The sequence below is a fragment of the Lepisosteus oculatus genome, chromosome 5 (genome assembly GCF_040954835.1).
Source record: "Lepisosteus oculatus isolate fLepOcu1 chromosome 5, fLepOcu1.hap2, whole genome shotgun sequence".
In the NCBI taxonomy this organism is placed as follows: domain Eukaryota; kingdom Metazoa; phylum Chordata; class Actinopteri; order Semionotiformes; family Lepisosteidae; genus Lepisosteus; species Lepisosteus oculatus.
In genome coordinates, this window is record NC_090700.1 from 40,294,001 (window position 1) to 40,306,408 (window position 12,408).

General features: G+C 47.2%; 2 protein-coding genes across 5 annotated transcripts; one reads left to right on the plus strand and one right to left on the minus strand.

Annotated features, from left to right (window-relative positions):
* The first annotated feature begins 997 nt into the window (after window positions 1-997).
* On the plus strand, window positions 998-4,598 carry oard1 (O-acyl-ADP-ribose deacylase 1). 4 transcript variants are annotated; one of them, XM_069190396.1, is made up of 6 exons: window positions 998-1,015; window positions 1,158-1,230; window positions 2,111-2,264; window positions 3,020-3,078; window positions 3,205-3,317; window positions 3,586-4,598. In XM_069190396.1, the coding sequence occupies exons 3-6, from the start codon at window positions 2,198-2,200 to the stop codon at window positions 3,686-3,688; spliced, it is 342 nt and encodes a 113-aa protein (XP_069046497.1). In that variant the 5' UTR covers window positions 998-1,015; window positions 1,158-1,230; window positions 2,111-2,197; the 3' UTR covers window positions 3,689-4,598. The 4 variants fall into 4 exon arrangements, with proteins under 4 accessions (XP_069046497.1, XP_015197982.1, XP_069046496.1 ...); XM_015342496.2 differs by lacking the exon at window positions 998-1,015 and having other exon boundaries at window positions 1,033-1,214; XM_069190395.1 differs by lacking the exon at window positions 998-1,015 and having other exon boundaries at window positions 1,142-1,230.
* Window positions 4,599-5,391: 793 nt separating this feature from the next.
* On the minus strand, window positions 5,392-12,191 carry apobec2a (apolipoprotein B mRNA editing enzyme, catalytic polypeptide-like 2a). The gene is made up of 3 exons (XM_015342493.2): window positions 11,486-12,191; window positions 7,674-8,212; window positions 5,392-6,820 (listed from the first exon to the last, which is right to left on the minus strand). Exons 1-2 carry the CDS (start codon window positions 11,800-11,802, stop codon window positions 7,684-7,686), a joined length of 846 nt encoding a protein of 281 aa, XP_015197979.2. The 5' UTR covers window positions 11,803-12,191; the 3' UTR covers window positions 5,392-6,820; window positions 7,674-7,683.
* Window positions 12,192-12,408: the final 217 nt, after the last annotated feature.

The window sequence follows — 12,408 nt, forward strand, 5'->3', positions numbered from 1 at the left end:
AAACTACTTTCTTAAGCCTCTCTCTCACTGAAACCCACAGACCTGTGGGCCAGATCACTGTCTCTTTCAAATCACACTCTCTTTCCTACCAAGCTGGAACTGCTACATAGACTGAACCCCTTTTTCCTCCTGGCCATTTCTACACAGCTCTCTGTTAATCCAGTGGTATGTCCAGTTCCACGCAGAGCCTATCCTATCTGCTCCTGTCCCTCATGTGGAATCCCACTCCCTCTGCACAGCAATTATTCCAATCATTCAGGACAAGGTGTGTTTTCTTATTATCTGGCTTTTGTCTCACTTGGTGCCATCTCTGTCCCCCTAACAGTGCTGTTGTAAAACACGGGGTAGGGAAGCTTAAACGGACTCCCGCTGCAGTTTAATTATAGGTCACACTAGCCGCATCGAGTGAGGGTAAACGCAGAAGTATTCGATATTTCAAAAACGCCTGAAAAATCAAACATTTTGGGGAATCTTTTTTTTAATGTGTAGGTGCAGGAGCAGTTCTGAATCCAGATTAGCCTATTCCCTGCTTCGAGTGTAAAAATCACTTATTCGATCACTTTGCGGTGACTGTGGATGAAAGGGAAACCAGAGTGACGAAAAGTTAAAGAAATGTTTTTATTATATTCCCAAATCGTAAAACAATACTCCTCAAACAGCAGCGAGTTTCCCGTATTATAAAAAAATAGGTAATATTGATATAAAAATATAACATTGAAAATATTTAATGTTATACTATTTTCCTGTCTTAGTCCACAAAACAACTGCTGTGTAACTACATAACCATTGAATTGTATTCGTATTAAATTAGCTTTTATCAAATTCAGTTTTAGTCATACTTGATTTTAAATTAGCGAGTAAAGGGATATACTTTTATAGTAATAAAAACCCAAATATCTGCGCTTTAAAAATCAGTATAAGATGAATACGTCCCAAACTACATTCTTCAAAAATGTAAATTGTCTCTAGAGTACGTGGCGTGTCTCACTGAAAGCGTTCCGGCCTGAAATCTAAGGTAGGTCCATGAAGTTCCGAAAATGTCGGACATGTGGATGTAACGTAACTATATGCAGAATTATTTCAGCCTAACGTATGTGTACAACTCTATTGCTATTTTAGAAAAATGCGTCTAATTCACTAATATGTCTCACCCAAAGCCTGTAACAACGAAAAGACCAGAAGAACCAGAGGGTGCAGCTCTTGATGTCGGTAGCGTAAGTACTGTCTACTGTAAGTTTATATCTTGTGTTATTGTTGTTTTTATTCAGTTATGCAGTTTAAAGTATTTTTACGTTATACAGTATTATTCTCTGTTTCAGTTTGTAGATAAGTTTACGTTAATATTCATTTTCTTGTTTCTCATTGAGCGTAATGGATAAGGAAAGAGAGACCAGGGAAAGCGAAAGAGAATTAAGTTAGGTGGAAATATGACTGTTTAAAATACACTTAGAATATCCGACTGCGTCTGGTTCTCATCTTGCGTGCAGATTGTTCAACCATCACTCAGTGAAACCTGTAGTTGCATCTACAAACTGCCACTGTTGTTTAAACACCGTGCAATTTACCTGCATTTATTTTACTGAGGAATTATAGGTTTGCCGTTCGGGCTCAGTTTTATTTGAAACCCTGATGAACTATTGCAATAGTTTTGAGTTAAGCCCAGTATTATAGAAAGAGCTCTGCGCTTTAAAAAAACAGACTAAACGGGAGGCTGATAAACAACACAGAAAGTAGTGCTGTACTGAATAACTTGCCTTGTTTATTATACAGGACCTGACACAGATGAATATGCACTATGGGTGATTCCTAAACCACAGGCTTCCCCACTGGCTCCAGGACAGAAGTGTTTGGGGGCAACGACTTTTGTCTTGAACTGCTTGAGGCTTTGTCCTGAAGCTTACCCTGTCTTTCTGAGAACCTCTGAGGCTAAAATTAGATATTTCTAAAATTAGAACATTCCCTGGTGGGTTGGGGGTTGGGGTAGTGTGAGGTGTTCGTTTTTAGTTTTCAGGCTTCTATGCTCACACATTTGTCTGTTCTTACTATTGTGATCCTGGCGTTGGGCCTGGAAAGAGGAACAGCCTCAGACAGACTGCTACGTTCCCCACAGGGGGGCGCTCTGCGGTATGTCCGGGGTGACCTGTTCAGCTGCCCCGAGGAAGAGTCCCTGGCACACTGCATCAGCGAGGACTGCCGCATGGGCGCCGGCATCGCTGTGCTCTTCAAGAAGCGCTTCAGCAGTGTGGAGGAGCTGAAGGCCCAGCGTGAGTGTGGGGAGAGCGGGCCCCGGCTGGCGGCTCCTGCCAGGGCAAAAATGTTGCAGTCCTTCAGCAGATTGTGTCACTAAACGAAAATGTGGAATCTAAAAAGTGAACTGTTGCTCCAATAGCTGCTGTATCATGTACTACCAGCAGGATCTTGGCTTTTCATGTCTTTGTTTTTGCACAAATAGTTGTGGGAGTCTGGAAAAAGCTACTTAACCATATTTTTTAACCTGGTACCCTGATTCCTTTAAAGGAACATCTGGATGAGATTCTTAGACTGCTTAACTACTAGCTACCATACAAACTAGATGGTTCTCATGTCTCCTCTGGAGAACAGAGCACAAGGAGGGTCAGTGATTTGGAGCATCAGTGGCAGAGCTGAGGTTTGAACCAGCTAGTGTGAAATTACCTCTTGAGATTTTAGCTTAAGATATTTCTTGTTGTGGGACACAGATGTCCAGCAGTATTCCAGAATTTCACTGCAGAGCTAAGGATTGCAATGTCTCTAAAATGAAACAAGCAAGAAAATTGAAGAATTGGGGTGTCTGGTGTGGGAGGAGGTGTCTGATGTGCTGGGGGAGCTCTGGGAGTGGAGTGGAGGGGAGGGTCTGGTGTGGTGGGGGGGCCCTGGGAGTGGAGGGGAGGGTCTATTGTGTTGGGGGGGCTCTGAGAGTGGAGGGGAGGGGAGGGTCTAGTGTGCTGGTGGGGCTCATGTGAAGGGGTCTGTGTCCTGATAGCCTGATCTTTCCACACAGAGAAGAAGACAGGTGAGTGTGCAGTGCTGAAGAAAGGGCAGCGATTTATCTATTATCTGGTAAGCAGTATTTTCACTGATTAGGGCAGGCTAAACCATCTTTACTGTTGATAAAGCCATTTTTTATTCTGTCCCCCTCCCTCCTATGCTTACGTCTCCCTTGCCCTTCCTCTTCTTCTGTCCCAGGTAACAAAGAAGAAGGCCAGTCAGAAACCCACCTATGACAGCCTGCGGAAGAGCCTAGAGGCCATGAAGCAGCACTGCCTGGAGAACAGGGTCACACGGCTGTCCATCCCCCGGTATGCAGTGTCCTTGTCCATAAGTGTTGTGTGTATGAGAGTCTTGCTTTGCACTGTGGACAGTCGAACTCTCTGAGACTGTGGCATTAGTGATTGTCCTGCCATATTATTCTGCTGTAACTGGAGTGTGTGAATTGCAGTGCTTACTCTCACCACCAATATCCGGAATCACTGGATAGCATCTCCCCAGCTGCAGGTCTTTCTGGGAGGCCCTCTGTCCTTGCAAACACATGGCACCTACTGAGAAATGTTCCTTTTCTCCCTTTAGAATTGGCTGCGGTCTGGATGGCCTGGACTGGAGTAAAGTGTCTGTGATGATTAAAGAGGTGTTCCACAGCACTGATATTCGCATCACTGTCTATACCCTCTGAGCCCACTGGAGGGCAGTGCTGTGCTGATCAAAGGGCAGTACAAGGCATGACCTGATGGCCCAGGGTTTTGGTCTCAGCTTTGAATTTGGCCAGTTATGTGTCAGGACAACTGATTTAGTGTGTCTGCTGGTAAATGACAACAGTTTCTTGTGTTACAGAGAACAACTTTGTATGTTTCTAAAACATTTTTTGAACAGAGCAGAAATATTAATCACCAAACAGGTGTGTTGTTTATTTTTACTTGTTTCGGAGTTAATGGCATGTTGATGGAGGGCTAATTTGCCTAACAGCCTGACACATCTGGATTACGTACAGCCAGAAACATGGTTTCTTCTCTGGTTTGTGTTTTGAATCAGGAGCAGGGTTCTATGATCTTTGATGGGGTCATGTTGCTTAACAAAACAATGCCCTCATACATTGGTGCTGGAGGCTCTCACCTCAGGCCTCTCCTGCTCCCTGACCTTTTGAAATTGACGTTTGAGTTTTTTGTCTGATGTTTCCTGAATGGCTTTACAACAGTGTATTGTGGTGTCCCCAGAAAGCGTGATTCTGCAGGTTCACTGTCTAGTGTTACCATAGCCCCTTGGCCTGAGCCTGTCTGTGAGTGCACAAAGATGCTGTATTTCTATCTCATGTCTCATGTCTCAGTCATGGATTGCAGTGTCTGTACTTCTTTATTCAAAACAAAAAGGTGAAAGTGTCTTCAGTGTTAGCTGATCAATAACTCTCCCATTATTTGTGGTGTAGGGGAGGGGCCAAGCTGTACTGAATAGATTATTCTTCTTTAAAAAAAACAAAAATATTGCTTTTTTGGCAAGATGCTTGATGTTGGTTTGAAGATTAGTTTTCAAAGTTGCTAAATACTGAAAAAAGTCTGAAACTGTGTAAATAAAAGTCCCTTCAGTAAGAAGGTTCCTGTGTTTTTTTTTAACTAATGTTCAGGAATAGCAGACAACTTGCCTGGTGTCTTTTGCATACTAACACTGTGAGCTCTGTTGGTTATGGCTCGTCTTTCTGTCTAAAAGCAGAGGCAGCAGCACCAGTTCGGCAGACTTCCGCTACGTTTTCTAGGTGCACTTGGTCAATGAGCAGAGATGTGGGAGTCATATTACTCCTACAGATTGGTCAACTGAGGAATCGAATAGTTTAGTGATTCAAAGCTCATCTGTAGCACATGAACAACTAGATTCCTTGGCAGCCTAATAAAAAGACAGATGTGATCTCGTTCACAGTTGGCGCTTGTGTTAAAATGTACAGAGACTCTGCCCCTGGCAGGAGCCAGGGACTGGAGTATAGCTGGGTTGAGTGGTAAAAGCACCCAAGGGAGCTGAAGTCCTATAGGACCTCAGTCACACAGATAATGTAGTTGTGTGTTAAAATAAACATGCGAGCAATGCTCCTGTTTATTAGTGCAGCACCACGTTCAGTCTGGCACCTGTGAGCTCAGCTGGAACAATTCCTTTGTGCCTTCAAAGACTACAGCTGACAACGCTGTTAGAGATGCTTAGACTGTCCAAATCTAAAACCTAGCAGAGAAGCGTACAGCTTACACTTAAGAACCAGGTTCCGTGCTGGCCACACTGTTTGGGTTAAAGTCCAGAACTGTTTTCAGCTGCAAAGATCCCATTCTCCATTACTGCACGTGGGTGTGAGTGTAATTTACAGCACTATGGATCCATTCAATAAAAAAAGCATTAGCTGTATGAAGAGAATTTGCAATACAATTTTTAATATTTCAATAGGATTATTTCTAATGCACGGTGACTTCTAAAGTTTTAAGCTGAATTAGTACTGTATTAAGGTAAAAAAAGGAAAAGCTGCAGTTTAGTACACAGCACAGAGCAAACAAAAAAACTGAGACATTACTGAACACCTGCACTGCAATATTCCTCAGTTAAACCTCCACTAGCAGATCCCACTAAGATACAGTAGTGCAACACAAGCCATTAAGAATGAAGAGAGTCTCAGTCTTCCTGTCATTTCAGACTCATTCACCTTCTCTCAAGGAGGAAGAATTCTAGTGAGCAGAGAAGAAGGATGTTTCACTCTCAGTAAGTCCAGTACAGTCCTCCTGGGCACGAAATTCCACTCACTGCCTGCAGAACAGGACTGTGAACGGCATAAAGGGACCACACATTTCCTTCTATAAAGAAGGAAGGTACTGTAGTCCTTCATATTTTTATAAAACCTGGTAATTACTAATAAAAAATACTTTGGAGGTTAAAAGAAGACTAAGCCTGTTAAAATATGTCTGTGTTTGAACATCTCTCTCTTATAAATTTGCACGCTTTACAGGCTGAAGGGCCAGTGCATTGCAGTGTGCAGAATGTTAGGACTTAAAATCTCAAGGTCCTGGGCTCCACCCCAGTGCAGTAACTGGATGACAAAAAATAGGAGCAAGAAATGATTCCACGGGAATTCCAGGAGAGCGGAATGCTACTGTCTGTTCACTATGGGTCACACTCTGACAGTGTTGGGATGCACTGTGCTGTGACATTTGCAGGTCAGAGATGCCTAATAAAGATCTATAATTATAATAATTAATAATAATTGCTTACACTTATATGGCGCTTTTCTGGACACTCCACTCAAAGCGCTTTACAGATAATGGGGACTCCCCTCCACCATCACTATAGAGCTTCTCTGTCATCCACTGGTCTTAAAAAGCCTCTGTAGAGTGCTGTTCTATAAGAGGAGCTCTGATACCTGGAGGAAGTCCAGCAAGGGTCAACAAAAAGCCATGTCTGTCGATCCTTAGTTCACCCACCTAGCATGCACTGCTTCAGCAGAGGGCAATAGCAATGTTACGAAGGATAAGCAAGTAGCTGCTTTTTGAAACACAGCCAGTAGGTGTCGCTTTGGGAGGCAGACAATGTGTGCTCATCAAAGACAAATGTTAAAAAAAGAGAAGCTAACATTCTGCCTGACCCCGGATATCAGAAAAAATGTGTTTTGGGGGCGAGGGGGGTGTTTCAGTCCCACAAAAAAGCAAGTGCTCCTGTGACTGACGAGATCGGAGAGAGACGTGTATTTGCTCTGGTTTTGCATCGCAGGCGGGACACTGTGGAATGAGAGCTGTCAGCGAGCTGTATTCTGGGCTCAGCTTGTGATGGCAGGTTGCATTCCTAAGCCCTGGAGGAGAGAGGGGGACAGAGACATTCTAGTTATAGTATGGCATGACTTCTAACAAACTTTCTAGATGAAAAGCTGCAATTAAGCCACTAACAAAAAATCAAAAGAGAACGCTTGCCCTGCAGGAAACCTGTCTTTTCCTGCAGGAACTCCACTGCCCACGATGAGTGGTGCCTGCTCCTGTGTGCTAAACATAGACCGTGAGTGTATTTATAAGAAGATTTTGAGCTGGGGTTTCACATCAGCGTAATTCAGCACCTCTTTGGGTTCCTGCAGGGGGGAGGGGTGTTCAGGAGGGCTGATTTGGTGCACGACTGTAAGTTTCATACGGGGGTGAGGTCAAGCACAAAACATTAGAGGTGGATCAAAATTCACTGTCCCATACATCACAAAGCTCTCTGCCTGGGAGCAAGGGAATTGTATTTTAATTGTAAAGCACCATGAATCCAGTCCCCCAGCCTCCCGAATCCCTCTCCCTTCATGACAAAAAACCTTTTTAGAAAGAAAGAAACTGACTTCCTTTCTCCCGTAAGAGGCACTGGCCTGTGGGGGACCTCCGAACCTGGAGCACAGGAGCTGCCAAGAGTCCAAACCCCAGTGAGCTGCCTGAACCTCAGGTGACCTCTGAACTTATGGAGTGATACCCTGGATTCAGATCAGCGTCTGAGACCCAGCACAGTCCTGATCCGCACAGCTCCCGACCTCTAGACAGGTACTGACCCACACGGGCACGCTCCGAGAGTGGCCCCCATCGCGGGGCTCTTGAGAGGCCAGGCCAGGGGCGGGGCAGCGCTGGCACAGGCCCTACACACACTCCGGCCTGTTCCCGAGTCAGACGGAACGGGCTGCTCACCTGCTGGCAGTCAGTGCAGGATCTCGGCCAGCCGCTCCTGGTAGTACTCGCAGTTCTCCTGCATGTCCTCCCAGGGCACGAAGGCCTGCTCCTCGGTGTCCACGAAGGTGTCCCAGACGTAGCTGAAGTCGGTCGGCTTCATGATGCGCACCTTGCAGCCGGCCGCCTGCAGCAGCCGCAGGCCCTCCTGCACCTCGGGCTCCTCCCATTGGAAGAGCCGGGCGGCCATCAGCGTGAGGCGCAGGGTCTTCCGCGCCCGCAGGATGTCCGCCAGCTTGGCGGCGCAGGCGGTGCAGGGGCTGGAGGAGACGTACCAGGTGACCTGGTAGCGCAGCTGGGGGTCGTACTCAGGCAGGACGGCCCGGAAGAAGGCCTCCTCGGCGTGGGCGGACACATGCTCGTCCTCCAGGTACCCCCGCAGGCCCTCCCCCTCCCGGCCCTGCACGTCCACCAGGTAGCACAGGAAGGTCTTGTTGCGGCCGGAGGAGTACTCCACGTTCTTGAACTGGAACTTGAAGAAGAAGGGGCTGATCCGCTCCCTGCGGGCCGAGAGCGAGAGAGCCGGTGTCAGCCCAAAGACAAGCCACCTGCCGGCCACCCCAGTGTGCGCATTAGGTCACACCCCTCCCTTTTCAGGGCTATCCTGCACCTGAAGCTATTGATCTTTCTTAGCTTTGAAAAGGAGAGGCAAAGAAGCCGTTTCTGCTATGTCTTGGAATCTTCATGAAACAACCAATTTTACTACAGTTAAAAAAAAACTATATTGAAGCCTGACCTTTAAGAGTCTTCTTGTGGAGGGACTTATGCCAACAAAGCCAGGTGGTCTTGTGTCAGGTAGTTAACCGATTTGGCCCATGGGATGTGTGGGCCTTGTGTCCCAGTGTGAGGTTGCCAGTGCTCTTTAAAGGACATGGCTATTCTCTCGTTTTATTTTACACCGTGATAAACAGCTGTAAAGGTTACTTCTCTGGGAGGTAAAGGCCCAGTGTGTTTCTTGGGGCCGTTGGCATGGGAACGCTGGCAGAGTGGAGGGGCTCCTTCAGATAGGAGCGCTGGAATGGAGAGGCCTGGCGACTCCAGGCTAAATCAGGCCGGGAATGCAACCTGTTTATATTTAGCTCACTGACCAAGTGTTCCCTCTCCATGGGAGCAATTGTTTCCCTTTGTTGTGACACCAAAGACATTCTGCACATTTCCTCAGGCCTGGCTGCAGTAGAGGAGTCCCCCTCAGAACCTGTTCCCTCTGGGCATGTCTGACTCAGTTCTACCAGGAAATCACAGATCCCCTTGTGTTTTGGCAGGACAAAACATTAGAGGTGGCCCAAAATTCACTGTCCCACACATCACAAAGCTCTCCCTGGGAGCAAGGGAATTTTATGTAAATTGTAAAGCACTCTGCCACAGACTTGTCTGTGACTTCCACCATGATTCCAGTCCCCCAGCCTCCCAAATCCCTCTTCATGACAAAAACCTGTTTATAAAGAAAGAAACCGACCTCCGAACCCGGAGCACAGGAGCTGCCAAGAGTCCAAACCCCAGTGACCTGCCTGTACCTCAGAAAAACAGCTCTGCTGTGCTAAAGGGGCTCAGCGACTTTGCTGGCCTGCTCTGTTACACTTCATGTGTAACTTTCTGAAACTCTGAGCTGAGTAGTACTGGAAGTGGGTTGAAGTGACCATGGGCCAGCCTGCAGAGAGATTGCTGCCAGAGCTCAGAGCACCTCAGCTGGGGTGGATGAAGAGTTTACTGGGTTACAGAGGGGGAGGAGCTGGGGAGGCCTGTCATTTACACTGGGCCGGTGGGCAGATTGGATTCCCCCTTTGCCGACCTCAGGACAGGAGGGTAAGAGGAACTGTCCTTGGAATGTCTTTCTGCTGACTAACGCCCACAGAAACGGCAGCCATGTTTTCGTTGCGTCTAGCAACCAGACCTGGGCACGCCAGTGTTTGCTAAACACATCCCGATCCAGCTCACCTACAGCTTCACCAGCAGCACAGAGAAAAACTCAAAGTGTTAGAAGAACAGAATTCTATCTTCTGGCCAGGGCCTCTTGTTCTGCAGAGTAAATAACAAGCACATGGCCTTTCACCTGTCTAAGGAGAGAGTCAAAGTGAAAGACAGACCCTTATCGAAGGGAGGCAACATAATCGTGAATAATCAAATCAGCTTAAGCATCCTTTACAAACGGAGGGTGACTAAGAAAGCCAAAAGCATCAGGGAGCTTGTGTCTCACCCCCTCCATTGTGAATTCGCACTTCTCCCATCTGGGAGATGCCTCTGTGCCCCCAAGTGTAAAACCAACAGACTCAGGAAATCTTTCGTCCCCACTGCAATCACACTCTTAATGCAAAGTAACTACCTTGTCTCTTGTCTCTTGTTTCTTTCTCCTGTAACACTGCTGTATTCTCTTCCCTTTTGATAATGTGTATTGTCATTGTGTTGTGTTTGACTGTGCTGTAAAACAAATTTCCCCTAGGGGACAATAAAGCTTGACATTGAAATTATCAGTGTGATGAGTGTTTTGCCTCAGGGCTTCCTGCACAGAATGTCCCCCAGGGCCTCAGGAGGGGACCCCAAAATGGCAAGACTATAATTAAAAAAAGGGGAGCCCTGATATGCAGTACAAGACCCTCTGAGCCTGCTGTAGCATTCAAGCATTCGCTCACCTCAAATATCCATACTGCTCTGAAACAGAGTGGTGTTGAATTGTAAATGAAGCATTACACCTGTGCTACACCTAGAGCTGTTGTTTATCCCACAGGACAGCAGTAACAGAAACTTTTTTTTACAAAATCAATTTTAATTGTACTTGCTCATGCTTGTTTTGCTGCTGGTTGGTTTCCCTGCTATTCTAAATACAATAAAATGAATAAATCCTGTATCACACCTAGTTAGCAGTGACTCTCCTGAAACAATCTTCACGCTGGCCTGACGGATGGTAGGAACAGTGCACACTAAGGTGAGGATTAATCTCCAGTATTCAACACAGCAAGGGAGCAATGCTTTTCTGTTTCATGCAACGCCATCCTGACTTGAAGTGCCCTAGTAAACAGTATTATATAGACATGGTACTCATGAGTTGTTCATGCCCCTGAGGGTTTCTCAAACATCCCAACAGCAGCCCTGTTCCTCTCTACTGTTGAAACTACTTTATGAACTGCCAGTCTGGGGTCCTGACCAGCCTGATCACTCTCTTGGGCAGATAACTGTTTATACTGATACATTATCACTGTTGCCAGCACTGCAATTGTCATGACTGCGGGTCATAGTCATTATCACCGACGTCTTTCAATGTTTGTAATGCTCGCAATGAACAGGTGTGTGTTTCAGCGCTGCTATATTAGACTGGTTACTCAGATCCTCCAGGGACTGTCTGTCTCCTCCTGCCAGCTCAGAGTTTCCACATTGCCAGACCAGGCTCATGCACTCTGTGCTACTCTGCCCAGAGGCTCTCTGGGAGTGTCGGCACACAACCCTCAACCAGCCCCAAGCACCCTCACCCTGCCTCCGGACAGGCTTTTCAGTTACAGCATCCCAAAATAAGCAGACCCAGTAGCACTGACCTCCAACTAATCAAACTCACGCTAGAGGCACAAACTTAGAGGTAACAGCCCAAGCCTGGACGGGTCAAGCACACGGGTCAGAGGTAGAAACTCATCCTGAACCATTCAGGCACATGTCAGAGGTAGGAGCCCATCCTGGACCAGTCAGGCACACGGGTCAGAGGTAGGAGCCCAACTGGGTCAGGCATGCAACTCAGAGGTAGAAGCCCGGCCCAGACGGGTCAGGAGCACAAATCAAGCACAGCTCACCCTTCAATGATCTCGAATGGCGGCAGCTCCATGGGCTCAGGCTTCACCTCCCCGTTCTCCGCATTCGCCGCCTCTCCCTCTTTCCCCTCCTCCTTTTTGTCATTTTTCTTCTCCTCCTTCTTGTCATTTTTCTTCTCCTCCTTCTTCTCCTCCTTTTTCTTCTCCTCCTTCTTCTCCTCCTTTTTCTTTTCCTCCTTCTTCTCTTTCTCCTCCTTTTTCTCTTTCTTCTCTTTCTCCTCCCTTTTCTCTTTCTTCTCTTTCTTCTCCTTCTTCTCCGGGGCTCTGGAGCTGACCTTGGCCTCCTTCCTGTCCGCCATGGTGAAGGAACGGGGGCAGCAGGGCGTCACGACCGGGGACGAGAAAGAGGAAAGTAGACAAAGACGGGAGCAGAGGCAGAGAGGGGAGAGTGGCAGAGAGACAGAGAGCGCAGACAGGGGAATAGTGACGGCGATCGGCCTCTCTCACAGCTGCTTCTCCATATCTCTGCAGCGCTATAAAAAGCCAGCACGCAGACCACGGGGGGCAGGGGTGTGCAGGGTGGGGGCTGGGTCCCGGGACTTGTACTGGGCAGCTGAAACTGGGCCCCCAATCCGTTTGCTGGAAGGTGGTACCGGAGAGCCGTCCTCCTGCTGGACACTCACAGCAACTCATCACCCAGTCTTACCCCTCTGAGTCTGGGTTTCAAACCCAGCCAGGGCAGAACCATTGGTTAAAACACCAAAGCCTGGGTTATTTAGGCTTTGAGGTCAGGATGTGTATTTTTTAATGGCATCACAGAAATCATTCTGTTTTTTTTGCACAAGCTGTTGCAGCGTGCAGTGAAAAGGAACAGACTTGTCATCTACTGTCGGCTAGCCAGGTGGAACAGCAGCCGGGTGTCACACCACAGCCTGTCACTGCGCTGTCCGTTATCCTGACTGTGT